This window comes from Lytechinus variegatus, chromosome 13, assembly GCF_018143015.1.
Source record: "Lytechinus variegatus isolate NC3 chromosome 13, Lvar_3.0, whole genome shotgun sequence".
NCBI lineage: Eukaryota > Metazoa > Echinodermata > Echinoidea > Temnopleuroida > Toxopneustidae > Lytechinus > Lytechinus variegatus.
Genome location: NC_054752.1, coordinates 8,521,062 through 8,537,479, shown reverse-complemented (window position 1 = coordinate 8,537,479; position 16,418 = coordinate 8,521,062). Strand labels below are relative to the sequence as shown.

Genomic DNA, 16,418 nt, shown 5'->3' with positions numbered 1-16,418 from the left:
GGACCAAACGGTTGCTAGACGAAAATTTTGATGGACGGAATGGACTAAATGAAGACCATGTGATGAGTGGACGAATTGGCAGTTGTATTATAATCTGGCATCACTGAGAGGGTTACACTTCGTAATTCCGAAGGTTCGTCATTCCAAAGGTTCGTCATTCCGAATATTCGTAATTCCGAAACACGTAAATTGCCTATACCTCGATGTTCGTTACTCCGAAAACGAAAAAGGGTTCGTTAATCCGAACATTTGTGGCGTAATTCCGAAGGTTCGTTTATCCGAAAAGAAAATGAGAGGCGTAATTCCGAAGGTTCGTTTATCCGAAAAGAAAATGAGAGGCGTAATTCCGAAGGTTCGTTAGTCCGAAAACGAAATGAGGTTCGTAATTCCGAAGATTCGTTAGTCCGAAAACGAAATGAACAACGAACCTCATTTCGTTTTCGGATAAACGAACCTTCGGTACAACGCCTCTCATTTTCTTTTCGAATTAACGAAGCTTCGGAACAACGAACCTCATTTCGTTTTCGGATTGTTGAACCTTCGGAACAACGAACCTTACTTCGCTTTCGGATAAAAGAACCTTCGTAATATCCGAACCGATCGGAATAACGAAGCTTCGGAATTACGAATGTATACGCACTGAGGACACGGTATTACATATCAAAGTTATAGCTAATGATACTTATCAAAATTGTTTTATTAGAACACAGCATCATCAAACTCAGTATCAATTCATAAGGCTAAAGCGTCAAACATAATTTTAGTTGAGATTTTTTTAAGAGGATCAATTTATTTATGAAATATTACAACATAAGCGAAAATTTAATCAAAACCAATTCAAGAATTCATTAATCGAGTTCCAACTTAATCGCGTAATCAAATGCGTTTATAGAATGAAGGTCTATGCATTCACAATCGAGAACATCGCAGAAACAGGGAGTTTTTTTTACTCCGCGGAGCACGACAGATTTAAGAGAGGGCTTTGTTGGATATTTGAAAATCGGAAGAGCAGTTTCGTTCTAAGCTTCGGCACTGCCGAAAAATTGCAAAACATGTCGTTTTTCGATGGTCCAAGACCCGGGGGGGGGGGGCACTTCCATTCACGAGTGGATACAATGCGCGACCATGGGGTCTCGAAAAGCACCCTAAACACGTAATTTCCATATTCTGAAAATGCACCCCTTAACAAGTATTGGCGTGTGAAACCCAACCCTTAACAAGTATTGGAAACAAAACGATACTCTTGGCAAATATTCCCTGAAATGAACCCCTAAACAAGTACGGGAATGTTTTATTGTTCGGGGTCCTTCGGTCGTCAGCTTTACCTTATTTGCTTTAGTACGACCCGACCTTCTACACCTTGCGCAAATCGGATTCTAAACACGAAGTGTTGGGGCAAAAAGGACATCCTTTATAAAACATTTTAATTTTGTTTTATCATCCCCGCAAATTCGACCCTAAACACGTAATTTTCCTAGCGAAATAGATACCCTTTTTTCATAATTTTTGTGTTTTTGACACCCTTATCACGTTACGTACGTATCGTGCCCTATCGTAAAAAAGACATCCTTTTTACGTGTTTTTTTGGTCGCACATGGTATCCACTCGTCAATGTAAGTGCCCCCCCCCCGGGTCCAAGACAACACTGCTGTCTTATATCACAAATTTTTGACAGAAAATTATTGATTGTTGTTGTTTGTCATGAAGGACATTTGACAATACATTTTCTATGTTCTTTAATTCGTCGTGTGTCGTCAAGCGAAAAATCTCTATTATGTGTAGCGTGAATATTATCCGTGATTCTTCATTAAACTACAAGCAAACTTTCAAATAAAAATCGGGAACATGCTTATTCTATGTGTATCCGAACCTATTCCGTCGAAACGGTTGGTCCGTTTTGGGGTGTAAGAATTGACCCCTTTATTCGACAAGTGTGTCATTTGGGTTATGGGACGACAAATTAAAATACAAATATCGAAACCAATTACAAAACTTTAACGTTCGTTTAAATTACCAGCTAAAATACTGAAAATTAGCTTCCATAGTTATTCTATCTGCATTTACACGAATGTTTTCTTGAATAACGGAGTTATGACCTGTTGTAAAAATTACTTAAGTAACGGTCAGAGGCCAGTACCTCTCAGCCAATCAAAACAAATGATTTCATTGATATTGTCAGCACTGAAAATTTATTCAGTTTTGATGACTTCCATGAAACACCCCTAACTGGTGGCTGCCTGAATTTAAATCAGAACTTAAGACGTGTCTTTTTAATGAAGCATAATTTAGCCATATGTAATTTGATTAATATTGATGTTGTTTAAGTTTTTTCTACACTGTTCTAATTTATATTTGTATAATTTTATTTCTGTAAAGCAAAACCTTACAGGTATAAAATGTGCTATATAAAATAAACATTACTATCATTATTAAATTCCGTTCTAGTTAATCTGATTTAGTTTCCTCCTCTTCATTTTGGTGAGTTTTCAAATGCCTTGAAAGAGTACAACTCTGTCTAAACTTTTTCTTGCATACTTTACATTCGTATGGCCGTTCACCTGTGTGTGTTCGCATGTGAACATAAACACTACCTAAATGTGGAAAATGTTTATCACACACGGAACATTTGAACGGCTTTTCACCGGTGTGAGAGCGCATGTGCGCGGTGAGATGTATCTTCGCCATAAATCTTTTCTGGCAAACCGAGCATTCAAAAGGTCTTTCTCCTGTGTGATGCCGCATGTGCGTTGTAAGAGCATTCCTTTGCGTGAACCGTTTCTGACAGATTGAACATTCAACGGGTTTCTCCCCAGTGTGCGTTACCATGTGTCTTTTGACTCCTTTTCTGTCAATGAACTTCTTCTTGCAGACTGGACACTCGTGGTGGCGCTCTCCATTGTGAACTTTCATGTGATAATTAAGACCCGTCACATGTGAGAACCGCTTATCACAAACGCCACACTTGTGCAATTTTTCTCCCGTGTGCGTTACGAAATGATTCTTAAGACTTTCCTTCTGCCCGAACGCCTTATCGCAGAGTGAACATTTGAAAGGTCTCTCCCCGGTGTGGGTTCGCAAGTGGCGCTCAAGGTGAACACGGTATTTGAATTCCTTGTTGCAAAAGGAACACTTCCGATCATTCGCACTCCCATAAATGGATCTGTTACGAGCACGTAGCATCGCACACGTATTCAGAATCGCACACGTTTTGCAAGAACAAGCAGGTAAATCTTCTACCGGCAGTCCTAGGTAGTGGGACGTCCGAGCGGTACACATAATAGGCTGACCTTGGCGTGATTCATCAACCACTGCTCTCTTGCTGTCTTTATGTTCAGACGAGCTTGAATGATTCACCAAGTCACTTCTTAGATGTTGAGGTGAACTTGATGGACTGACCGCGTTAATACTACCTCCATGTTGAGACGAGCTTGAATGACTCGCGATGTTACTACCTAGTTGTTGGGGTGAACATGATGGACTGACCTTTTTACTATGATGTGACGAGTTTAAGTTATTCACAAGGTTACTACTCCGATGTTGAGGCGAGCTTGATGGACGGACCGCGTTAATACTACCTCCATGAGACGAGCTTGAACGATTCAAGATGTTACCACCTAGTAGTTGGGATGAACATGATGGGCTGACCTTTTTGCTATCCCCAAGATGTGACGAGTTTGAATGATTCACTAGGTTACTACTCAAATGTTGAGGTGGACTTGATGGACGGACCGCGTTAATACTACCTCCATGTTGAGACGAGCTTGAACGATTCAAGATGCTACTACCTAGTAGTTGAGATGAACATGATGGGCTGACTTTTTTGCTATCCCAAAGATGTGACGAGTTTGATGGACGGACCGCGTTAATACTACTTCCATGCTGTGACGACCTTATATGATTACTAGTAGGATATTGAGACGATGTTGGTGGACTCACCATGTTACTACCAAGATAGTGAGTCGATGTTGGTTGACTCACCATGTTACTAGTAGGATATTGAGCCGATGTTGGTGGACTCACCATGTTACTAGTAGGATATTGAGTCGATGTTGGTTGACTCACCATGTTACTAGTAGGATATTGAGCCGATGTTGGTGGACTCACCATGTTACTAGTAGGATATTGAGCCGATGTTGGTGGACTCACCATGTTACTACCAAGAAAATGAGCCGATGTTGGTGGACTCACCGGGTTACTAGTAGGATATTGAGCCGATGTTGGTGGATTTACCATGTTACTGGTAGGATATTGAGCCGATGTTTGGTGGACCCCATGTTACTAGTAGGATATATTGAGTGATGTTTCACCGGTGGACTCACACCTTACAAGAAGAAATGAGCCGATGTTGGGGGACTCACCGGGTTACTAGTAGGATATTGAGCCGATGTTGGTGGATTTACCATGTTACCACCTCTACGTTGAGCGTTTTTCCGAATGACTTGACTGTGTTTACTGCAGGGTAAGCCTTGAAGGTGCGCCATGTGATGGTGAGATAATATTTGACCGACCATGTTTCTCCCCATATGTTGAAAGGAGCTTGAACGATTCTCCATGCTACTTCCAAGATAGTGAGCCGATGGGCCGACCCTATTTCTACCAAGATATTGGGATGAACTTGATTGACTGTCCGTGTTAGTTACCCCATCTTCAGCAACATGCATCCCATCGAACCCAACAGCATGTTGTAAGCCAGCAGATGAAGATTGAGGCAAGTACTTCGTTTCACAGGCAGCATGGGACTGGAGTTCGGACCCTGCTGTTGAAACACGGTTTGCTTCATGGTGACCTTGGTAGCTGGATGATGCCCTTTCCAAGTGTAACTCCCCTGCTATCGATGTCATGCTCTGTCTTATGGTTGCAAATTCATCTGCCGAAAGAAATGTTTTAACAAAACACAGGAAATAAGAATTAATGCTTAAAAATTAATTACGAGGGCCGGAGAGCAACAATCAACCGTCTTCCAAAACAATAAGGAGGCGCGATAGCTCAGTAGGTAGAGCGGGGGATTCGTATTCCATGACCCGGGTTCGATTCCCACTTGGTGCGCTAGTGCCCTTTGGCATGTTTGGTAAGGCATTAATCCTCAGTACCAGGTCTTTCGGAGGGGACCTTAAGCCGTCGGTCCTCTGGCTGCTTGCTTACAAACATTCATGCTTTCTTAGCAATCAGGTATATAAAAAATTCAATCACCACCAATACTACGGTTTTTCGCTCCACGAAGCGCAACGGATTCAAGAACATAGATAATGTTTTATCAAATGCCCTTCAACGTTTCGTCACCATCGAAACCTAGGGTATGACACGGCTGTTCCATTTCACCAATTTTTGACAAACATCGCTAGCTGTTCAATGTCATTTGATGGGCACTTTCAATATATTTAGCTACTTTGTTCTTGAATTAGCTGAGCGAAATCTCCATTATGACTTAATGAAGAACTCAAGTCTACGGAACTTGAAGGACCCCAGGAACGCAAGAATCGAAAAATTTCATTTTTATAAGACATAGGTTTGATAGATATAAGAGGAAACAGGTTATTATTACGCCCATTGTTTAAAGGTCAAGTCCACCTCAGAAAAATGTTGATTTGAATCAATAGAGAAAAATCAGACAAGCACAATGCTGCAAATTCCATCAAAATCGGGTGTAAAATAAGAAAGTTATGACATTTCAAAGTTTCGCTTATTTTTAACAAAATAGTTATATGAACGAGCCAGTTACATCCAAATGAGAGAGTCGATGATGTCACTCACTCACTATTTCTTTTGTTTTTTATTGTTTCAATTTATACAATATTTCAATTTTTACGAATTTTACGATTAGGACCTCCTTGCCTGAAGCACAAAATGTTTAAATAATGGAATTCCACGTATTCAGGGAGGAATGAAACTTCATTTCACATGTAATGACGAGAAAACCAAAATATTTCATATTTCATATAATAAAATACAAAAGAAATAGTGAGTGAGTGATGTCATCAGTTCCTCATTTGCATACCGACCGAGATGTGCATATAACTGTTTTGTGAAATGAAGCGAAACTTTAAAATGCCATAACTTTCTTATTTTACATCCGATTTTGATTAATTTTTCAGTGTTATGCTTGTTGAATTTTTCTCTTTATATTCAAATCAAGTTTTTGTTGGGGTGGACTTGTCCTTTAAAGCTGGGATACATATTGCTTTCACATACGATTTTATTTTCATATACTGTACCTCGCGTGTCCCAATCGATGGAACTCAAAAAATATTATTTCGAGCAAGAGTTGCCTATTTTTCATCTCTCATTAAAAACAACCCAAATTTATAGACATTCTGTTCATCCCAACTTCTTTCTACTAATTTTTGTATAAATTCTGTGTTGTTCGATTGACTATCGGAATACTGTATCATATATAATTAATATATTCAATTGCGGGCATTTTCATAATTATCTATTTTAACTGCATATATAAGTGCACCTTTTTATGATATATTAGTTCTGGTATAGGCCTATAGAAAGTACGTAGCTTACACTACCATGCAGACTCGACTACCATTCATGCTATTTTCTGGTTCCTATTACCCCTAACCATAATAATGTCATGTGCAATTTGTGTTTTATAACAAATATAAACTTTAGTTCAATTTTAGCACATTTTTATAATTTTAGCAATTTTTAGTTCAGTTCAATCGCTACTGCTTAACAGAAAACAAGGATAAAACAAAATTCAATTACCTTTAACTCTTGATAGTGCAATGACAGTCTGCAAGTGAAGTTTATCATCTTTCTCGAAGTCGTTTTCAGGGTCCAATTCCTTCATACAAGTGTCGTCCAATTCTTCCATAGTTGGACAGTAGATCAAGTAGCCGACTTCTTCGGATGGTCGGGGTAGCCCACCCGAGGCCGCCGCTCTGCTCATGTAGTTCATGTTGGAGATTCTATCAGAAGTAAAAAGGACTTAATAAGAACATATTCACTTCAGAAGTAGACAGCTGTAGGTATACCGATGATGGCGAAAAACAATGGGCTGGATCAAATTTCCTGTCAGTCAAGGTAAAGCAAACCTGGTTACTAACGTGATCGTTGTTGTTGTTGTTCGTTGTGGGTCGTTTCCACACCCAAATGATCTCCTCCGTATACTCTCAGTGTCTGTCACTGACGTGATCAAGATCATGATCGATCGATCGAGCTAAGGTGTGGTGGTATACACTTCACTTATACACACATAGAGATGGACTATAGTTCAGAGTAAATTGCCCAAGGGATAAGATACAAAGTATAATATAAACTCGAGCATGACCATGTGCACGCACCAACGTAAATGGGACATTATTAGGCCACCAAACAAACAACACAGCAGGCCTATACTAATAGAGAACAAAGAACACCTGGAATGGCTGGTCTAAAGCGAATTGTGACCATCGTGACTATAATCCTCAAATCCGCTTTTCCATTCAACTGGGTCTCTATTATATTCCATTACATTTGGTATCATAAGAAACAAATTACACAAATTAAGTATTTTCTCCCAGGGGTACAACGGTGACCGCGTCTGGGATCCACCCCCCCCCCTCAAAAAAAAAATACAGCAGCTGTTCACCTGCAAGCAATAGGAATTCATATTTTGGTGAAGAGATTTTTTGGGGTTTAACGACGTCGACTTATTAACCCGTTCCTAACAGACGATGCTGTGATACACAATGAGCTAGGTTTCATCCATTAGATTCAAACTTCAAATCAAATAAATTTAAAAGAAGCGGGAAGAAGCGACAAGAATTTTTTATGAATGAATTATGTAAAACGAATATAGCAGGGTTCTGAATCATAACAATATGGGTATTTCTAGCATTCCACTTGGCTTTGAACTTCCAGGCAGTACTTAATATAGGTCTATCCGATTTTCTGCTCAGGTGATTTTCGAAAGCCCATGGCTACATACATACCAGTTTCGAATTAATCAAGTTGATTAAATAAATTGCAATGATTGAATGATATGTGAATAGGACACCACGCAAGTTTCTCAAATTTTATTACCACTATGCTTTTTTTTGGTACCTGCAGAGCCACGACCAAAAGGAAATATTCTTACAAAAGTTCAATGTTTTAGGGTGTTCCCAATCCGATCATTAGCGCGCATTTTAATGATTTATCTCCGATTCGAAGGGTTTCGCTTGTGTCAATAATTTGCGCGTCTATTTTCCTTCTTTTATATTTTCAACTTTTCACTTAAAAACTCTATGAAATAGTACTCACATTTGTCGGTCCTTGTTTGAAAAGCCAAGATTCAGGTGTCTCGATAACGATGAACCGTGTTAAGTACATAGCTCGCAATTGAGCGGCGCCGTACTGCAGGTACGCGTATTTATGGGCCCATCGAACTTGAAAAGAAAGGGCGCCAAAACGGATCCAATGGTAGAACAGAACATTGATCCGCAAGTACAGTAGTACTAGTAGACAATGCCTGTAAGCAGATAAAGGACAAGGATATTGCATTTTTCCTCTACCAATTATAGAAGACTTCCTGTCTATACGCACCGACTTTAGATGTAAATACACCCAATTAAGAGGTCTAATATAAATCTAACATTATGCATGGAGGGACAAGAAAGCTTCTTTTATCACCGTGGAAGAGTTGTATTGTCTATTTGAATTGTGGATTCACGGGCTGAAAACCACTGAGTCATGGGGGAAACGAGTCATTTTGACTCGAAGCAGAGTTGATATGACTCCCAACTGGCACCGTTCCGATTTCCGAAATAAGAATGTATACGCCTATATAGGCCTATATGTGAGACCGGCAAAAAATATAAATGGGACACTCTTGTAACTTGAAAAAAAAAACAATCAGCCAATCAGCAAGCCGGTTACATTAGCAAAAAGGTATGCCAATATAATATACAGGCAAAGCTCAAAACAGGTTTATCAGTATAGTCTACAGCTCTACAAGTGAGTCATAAACGAGTTTCTTTTGATATCCCAGATGCTTTTTCGTCGTTCTTGTGAGTAAAATATCCCGTATATCACATATATCTGGTAGGTCTTATATTATGCTATTTAGTGTGCAAACTTTTGTAGATAAAATTGTTTGATAAAAGACAGGTTCGAAACAGTGACTGTCATGGTTATTAAGGGGAAGAAATTGAACATTTGATCCCGTACTGTCCCATTTCTCCCCCCCCCGCACGTGTAAGTTCTACCCCCCCCCCCCTCTAAAATTCTTGACTCATAATATCGTATAGCTGAATTCATTTCTACGTACCGAAACAAAATTGAACTAATATAGTATACACAATATCATCTTCGTTTTATCAAGTGACTTACATCCTTTTCGTTGTGAAATCAGAAAATGAACGAATGCTCTGGGCCATCGGGCAATGATTCTTTTCGGTATAAACTGCCCAAATATGTTACTGTAAACTTGTTTATTGTCGGCAGTTGGATATCTTCTAAAATCCTACATTACAAAAATACGGAAGATGAAATGTCCGAAAACGATCATAAATTATCTTCAATGGCCTATGCACCGACTGTTGCAAGATCTATCATCATCTGAACTCTAATATTTTTCATCATTTTGCAAATTTCGTGGGCTTTCGACATATATCTGATAGTCCTCTACCAATATCACAAGAGAGTATATGTATCAATTGATTCAGATGAAAGACCAGATGTCGTCATTGGTAGAGTCATTAACCTCACCTACACAAAGCAACATTAATTAATACTCAACTGAATGAAAGCTCATCTCCTTATTGAGGCCCCTACATGTCCCAAACGTCGAAGTAAACAACAGATACGATACTCTGATACTTGAAGATGAAGTAGATGAAACAATCACCATTGCTAACAGATCTTGTGAACAATTAATTGACAGATTACAGGCAGAAGAAAGAAAGAGACTTCATGCTAGCAAACAAAGTTGAGAACAAACATGTACAATGTGATGTTCTCATAATAGGAGATCCAATGATAAAGCCTCTCAAACCATCTACGATGTCCTCAACAAAGATAATTAAATGTAAGACCCTTCCAGGTGCAAAATAGAAGATTTGTTTGAACCAACGAAGAATATGGTTGAAAAGACCCTGTCTAATTAAGGAGGTCATCATACATGTCGGATCAAATAATCTGGCAGCGAATGACTCGATTACTACTGGCCCTTTAAGTCTAAGGTGAATGCACTTCAATAGATGCGATATCGATTAGTTCCATCATGGTTCCATCATCATAATCAAAGCTTATCAAAGTGAATTCCTAAACAAACTAAAAGACACTAATGCTCGACTAAAATCAATGGCCTTGTCCCATGGATGGGGCTTCATCAACAACGACCGAACTAAGTCAACCCAGCATCTGTCCAATGATGGCATACATCTCGGTCCTGAAAGAGATAGGCCTATACAGATAATAAACCAGATGGTGATCGAAATTGCGAATCTTCCTATCTCAAACGATTATCAACATAGGCACGAGAATCGGAGAACTTTATCTTCAACCAGTGCTCCCAGACATCCCATAATCATCCCCACATCCTAAATCTCCATGACAATATATGCAGAACCCACATCTGCAACTTGCCATCCATAGATGCATCAAATGAACCTAAACTATGGAATCCCAGAATGATTTAGCGCATGTTCCTCCTCCCGTGACTACTCTGGATGCTTATTGCGGAGAAACAAATCACAAGTACCAAAACTGCCGCTACTAAGAAAAAACAAGTGCTACCTTTGTAATGAACTTGGTGAAAAACGTAAATTTTGCAAGAATATAAACAACAACTAAAAATCTGGCCAGGAAGGCTGTGTCGATAAAGATGCGCAGAAGAAACACTTTCCAATTAAACAAACAAAAACAATCATTCGAGACTCTTAAAACTTGAAAGTAGCGCATCTCATTGTTCGATATCTGTTTGATAATCTAGTTTAAAGCTATAATTATCATTTGAAAACTATGAACATTAATGCATTGTGCTTATCAGAGACATGGTTGATCAATAACATAACTAGTGAAATCGTGAAAATTGTGATAGAGATGATGGCCGTCGAGGCGGCGGTGTCTGTATCTGTAAAGAGTACCCGAACATGCATCGAAGGAGATGAGTTCTTTAAGTCCTCTAACAAGAAATCCAAGGCCTGTAATTAGCAAAGTTACTAGTTTGTTGTAAAGACCTACAGACACAAATGCAACTTATTTTTTGAGAAAATTACAGATACTTTGAAAAGCAAACAACACGAATGATGGAATTCCTTATTCTTGGTGACTTGAATGTAGATTATAATGAACTTGATGAATCATAGGCGTATTCATATCTGAATGACACGCGCCTCAAAACCCAAGATAACAACAAACGTTGAATCCCTCCATTATGATCCTGTTCACTATCTAGAGAATCTGTTCTTGTCAACGCGATTGGTCACTTTTGACTCTGTATAGCCCCCTCGACAGTTCCAATGCCTCTCAGTGGCTCTTTACACTAGTTTTAATAGCCAGCGGTCGCCCCTGACTACTAATATAGCCAAATATTTTCTTTAAAATAAAAAAAAAACATTTGTTTCATTCCTAAACGCACCATCTCTATGTATACGTAGCATCCGTTCATGTCCCTGTAAATTTAAACACTGAACTCCACCCCGGGACTTCACCTTAATTAATTTCACATTGCAAAGCTACTATATGGACTCTCCATCAGCTTGTTCAGGAAATGGCAATTAGCAAATACGGAACAGACTAATTAGTAATTTGCACAGTGGACAAACCGTTATGCACAATGCTGTATTATAAAGAACGACTGTATACAGGCAGGGAGTACATGCATGGCTTTGTGAGTACGGTAAGCATGGTAATTAAGGTCCCGGTAAGGTTTAATTAATGTATGCAGCATTCGAGTAGCATACATTCATGTATATAGGTCCAGCATTTCAATCAAATCCTTTTTAAGAGGATGATGTGAATAAGTAAAGAAAAAAAATCACATAGGCATATAGTACGGTATCTTATTAAATTTAGAAATAAGATAAGAAATTAAAATTGTTTTCTATTCTGTTTAGTTTCAATCATTTTAATGGGGGTCTGGCTAGAGGGGCAGTGTGCCGAATTATATGTCGAAGCATGCAGACGTAATGTCATATAATGTATCGCAAAAAAAGAAGAAATACTGTATGGCCAACACATGGAAGATTTTCGGAATGAAAATATGCAGAACCTGAGAGCAATTTTTCTGTTTTGAAATTAATTACCGCGTTTACACGCTGTAAACACGGTAAATATAAGAATTAATTGGATAACTTTGAAACTATTGGAACTATACTGGAAAATTCTTATGAAATAAGAATTGATTGACAATTTTGCTTACCATCGTATATATAAAAACGACTCAAAGTGTCATAGATTAATGCTGCATTACCTTGACTGGCGAAGAGAGATATATCGTAAATTCCTCTGGGTAGCGACAGCGTCCAATGACAACGAAATATTTATACTGATGTAGAAAAAAAAATGAAATTTGGCTCCCGTGTGCTCCTCATAAAATAATAGTCTCACTTGCTTCGTGAGGTGGCGCCCTACTTGTTTAGACAGCGAGGCCGTATTGGGCACAACTTCAGATTTACATTGACCTACATGTATTTACACTCGAGGTCAAAGCCGGGGATCGGAAGCGAGGGGTGGGGTCAGTGGTGGACATTGACCAGGAGGAGACATATCATTGGAGGGGCACTGTACTGTTTGTGAACAATGCTGTGCCCCAGCAATGCTTTGTCTCCTCGGGGTCACGGTCCGCCACTGGGTGGGGTGGCACTGCCCATATACATGTATACCCTTGCTTTGGCTTTTTTCTTTCATAGCCCATTCCATTTGGTCAATCCGAATTCTCCCCGTTGTCAAGCCCAATCTCAGCAGCAAAAAGGATTTTTGAATAATAAATAAAATCATATTTGTATTGGGCTTTTAAGGGCTAGTCAAATGTGAATGTTCAAGCCTAACATGCCATCGAAATTTTCATCACAATTTGAATTAAAATAGATGTGAAGTCCGCTTATTTTCACAAACAGTTAAAATGCACATCAATGACGGAACCGATGACGTCACAAACTCACTTTTTGGTTTGTATTTTATTATTATTTTAAATGCAAAATGTGAAGAAGATACCAATGAATACCTTTAATGTGTACATTTCTGTGGTTTTGTTGAGTTCTGTCACTGCTTATATTGCGGAGGAAGATCATCACGCAAGTACAGGCTGAGTTCGCATAAAATTTTACTTAATCATTGAACTTTATTCAAACTAAATCTTGCTTAAACCTAAATAAAAACGAAATATATGTATCTTAACTTATTAAGAATAAGTTTGGGTTGAGTTAAACAATTGATTTAGAAGCCATAATTCTTTCAGAACAAGAGTTCAAGTGTTACAATCATCCCACAAGACGCGGTCATTTTGTAACACACTATGGTGCTATTGTAGCACGACATTTTAACATTATTTCTTTATCAAATGTTACGCTCTTGACAGGTCCAAGATTTTAAAAAATAAAAATAAAAAAACAGCCATGACAAATGCTCGACCCATTTACATAATAATGGGGAACATTTTGACCCCTTTTCAGGTTGTTGTGGCTTCACCCTTTAACCGTATCAATTTTTATTTGGGATTTCTATCTTCTTTAAATGATTATGTACCTATTCAGCATCTCTTTAATGGACGACTGTGGTATAACACTGTACATTTTTTACGCTTTTTAATTTTAATGCATTCTTTTCCAAATAAAGTGATAACATTTCTCAAAGAGGGGGGAAATTACTGCCTTGTCCGAAATCAATAAAATAAATGCCTGCCTCTTTTTTTCGCACAAAATCAATATTCTTTAGCAAAAGGTATCCAATCCCGAATTACTGTTATATTCAGAAATCATGCGTATGAAAGACATTTTATCATAATAAAATATGTAATATTACAATGAAGATAAAATGACATACAATAAAGATAAAAATGGCAAATGGGTAGTTCGCTGCTCTATCAGTCCTTAGGCTTGATGGGAAAGTCATAATGACACAGTTTGAAGGAGAATGAAACATTAGGAACACGATAGCTTGTGTGAAAACAGAAAAATCAAAGAAACAGATCAACGAAAGTTTGAGAAAAATCGGACAAATATTGAGAAAGTCATGAGCATTTGTATAAAGAGTTTGTATCACCACAAGAAAAAGCAGAAAGAGACATTTTGAGGGTATTTTATATCCATCAAAGGGACAGTTGTTCACATGTGACATCACACACCCTTGTTGCATTGCCAATAGGAGGATCTCCATAGCATTAGTGATTGCAATATTCAAATGTTCATAACTTTCTCATTATCTGTCTGATTTTTCTAAAACTTTCTTTGTTCTTATACTTTGATATTTCTGTTTCGACACAAGCCTACTTATTCCAAAGGTTTCATTCCCCTTTAAGTCACATCACACTGTGCTGCACGCAACCTAGGTGAGGTAAATGGGTACATGACAGGATTTTATTCCTCGAGAGGCTTTCCCCTTTCTGTAATAGGCTTCCGGGCTAAAACCAGAGTAAAAATATCAAAGTCCATTAGCACACACTCTAACATGATCAATATAATATGTATTACTTATTTTCTTCTTTCAGGTGATTTGTCCTTGGTTCCACACCCATACCATTTCAGTGACATTTAAATCCGATATGAAAACATACGAATTCACTCGATGCACTCGGCGGTCGTAACTGTCACCCTCTTTGAATTTGAATAATAGAAATCTGTCAATGTCACGGACTCCAACTCCCGCCTTCTGCAAGCACATTCCCAGGAAGACGTCCTCCCATTTGAAGATGGGCGTGGTTAAGGCGGCCTTGAAGGCCTTCTGGACCACGTCTGAAGACAGTACATAGGCACCTCCGTTCAAGTATGGCGGGAAAGTGGGGAAGGGGTAGTCCTCTTCTGACACATAGAACTTCTTCTTTGCATTCCGCACCGGCGCTGTCCGGACCCATGTTTTCCCAGTGGCGTAGTCGGTAAGTGGTGCGTTGGTCAGCACTTTGTCACGGAAGAGCCGTTGGTTCATCATGGTGTCGTCGTCGATCTTCATGGCGTATTGGGCGTGTCTGCAGTAGTTGGTCACCCACTTCAACCCCATCACTGTCTTCACGGTCAGGTTGAGGTAGCTGTCAACAAAGTCCTCCTGGACGATGTCTCCATGGTGAGCGGACTCTGCATCAATGCCTCGTTGCAGAGTTTCATTAGAAGTGGCGCCGAGAAGGAAAACTGTCCGCACCACTCCCTTTCCTCTTAACATGCTTAAAGAGTCCCAGTGTCTCCGGTCCCCGTAAGTTTCTCGAATCGTCTGTCGTCTGAGAAAATGATGAGGTGCTGATATAGAATAAAAAATCACAAATACCTTCAATCTCTTTCCACTCCTTTTCAAGCAAGTCCGCGATGGGTTGTGGATGTATTTGTAGTCATGTGGATCCGTCTGACCATTCAATTGACCAGCATCGTTTTGATTTAGTTTTAGGTTGTCCTTCCGTGTGGGGACAGCAGCATCGTCGGAAGAGTGTTTTTCACCGCCAGCAACCAAGCCAGCTTTTTCCTCAAGAGTCACAAGTTGATCATAGCCTTCCAGTCCTTTGACCGTGGTGACATGCTGGCGTCGGATGTGATCCGGGGCTTGTGAGATGCTGAGCTGGATTTGTTCCTCCATTCGGACAACCTGACCAACCTGTGACAGAGAACCCAGCAAGAGCACACCACTCAAGAAGCCAATGGAATAGAGCATAAGACTTCTACGCGACATGTTAAAGGATACTATTAGGTCATTAGGTATGAAGTTTCTATAGTCCATCGAGGTCGAAATTGAATAATCATCAAAATATGAGCAGAAATGCCTTTGTAGGCCCTATAGGGCGTATACCAATAGCCAGCCCTCTTCCAATTTAGCCTGTTGTTTGATGTATTTGAACACAAGATCCGATAGATACTTTCTTAGTGCGGAGATGTTGACGAGAAGGCGCATTCCAGTAAATAGCTTCCTGCTATTGTGTTGCACTTGCTCCCACGAAATGTTTAGGACTTATGGCTTTCGTTTGTTTGCTGATGATTCAACCACCCTTTCACTGTTATTTTTTAACACTTTCTAACTAGGTCGGATGAGAAGTTGCCCTATGTATGTCTATATTCGGATTATAGCTGTAGTTATTACTGTATGAAAATGACAACAAACTTATGAGATCATTCTGTATTTAAAAAAAAAGGTCAGGGAATCATTAACCGTGAATGAAGTCAGCATGGTCAGAAAAGGTGCATAATACCAAACAACATTCTGAATCATGCCTCTTTGAAATTGGACAGAAGTTTTGATTAGTGCAAAAACACTGTTAGAAAATTTTTCCTTAAAATAAAAGAAGTTCCTGCAGCAAAGTCTCGAGAACA

At 39.1% G+C, this 16,418-nt stretch overlaps 3 protein-coding genes across 7 annotated transcripts; all 3 read right to left on the bottom strand.

Moving 5' to 3' along the window:
- Positions 1-1,637: 1,637 nt before the first annotated feature.
- On the bottom strand, positions 1,638-4,418 carry LOC121426448 (zinc finger protein 260-like). 5 transcript variants are annotated; one of them, XM_041622752.1, is made up of 3 exons: positions 4,404-4,418; positions 3,440-4,233; positions 1,638-3,352 (listed from the first exon to the last, which is right to left on the bottom strand). In XM_041622752.1, the coding sequence occupies exons 2-3, from the start codon at positions 4,231-4,233 to the stop codon at positions 2,446-2,448; spliced, it is 1,701 nt and encodes a 566-aa protein (XP_041478686.1). In that variant the 5' UTR covers positions 4,404-4,418; the 3' UTR covers positions 1,638-2,445. The 5 variants fall into 5 exon arrangements, with proteins under 5 accessions (XP_041478686.1, XP_041478687.1, XP_041478688.1 ...); XM_041622753.1 differs by having other exon boundaries at positions 1,638-3,575; positions 3,744-4,233; XM_041622754.1 differs by having other exon boundaries at positions 1,638-3,665; positions 3,837-4,233.
- LOC121426627 lies at positions 4,323-7,298 on the bottom strand. The gene is made up of 2 exons (XM_041622989.1): positions 6,715-7,298; positions 4,323-4,867 (listed from the first exon to the last, which is right to left on the bottom strand). Exons 1-2 carry the CDS (start codon positions 6,905-6,907, stop codon positions 4,323-4,325), a joined length of 738 nt encoding a protein of 245 aa, XP_041478923.1. The 5' UTR covers positions 6,908-7,298.
- Positions 7,299-14,419: 7,121 nt separating this feature from the next.
- On the bottom strand, positions 14,420-16,418 carry LOC121426483 (beta-1,3-galactosyltransferase 5-like). Its single transcript, XM_041622807.1, has one exon. The coding sequence runs from the start codon at positions 15,829-15,831 to the stop codon at positions 14,617-14,619; it is 1,215 nt and encodes a 404-aa protein (XP_041478741.1). The 5' UTR covers positions 15,832-16,418; the 3' UTR covers positions 14,420-14,616.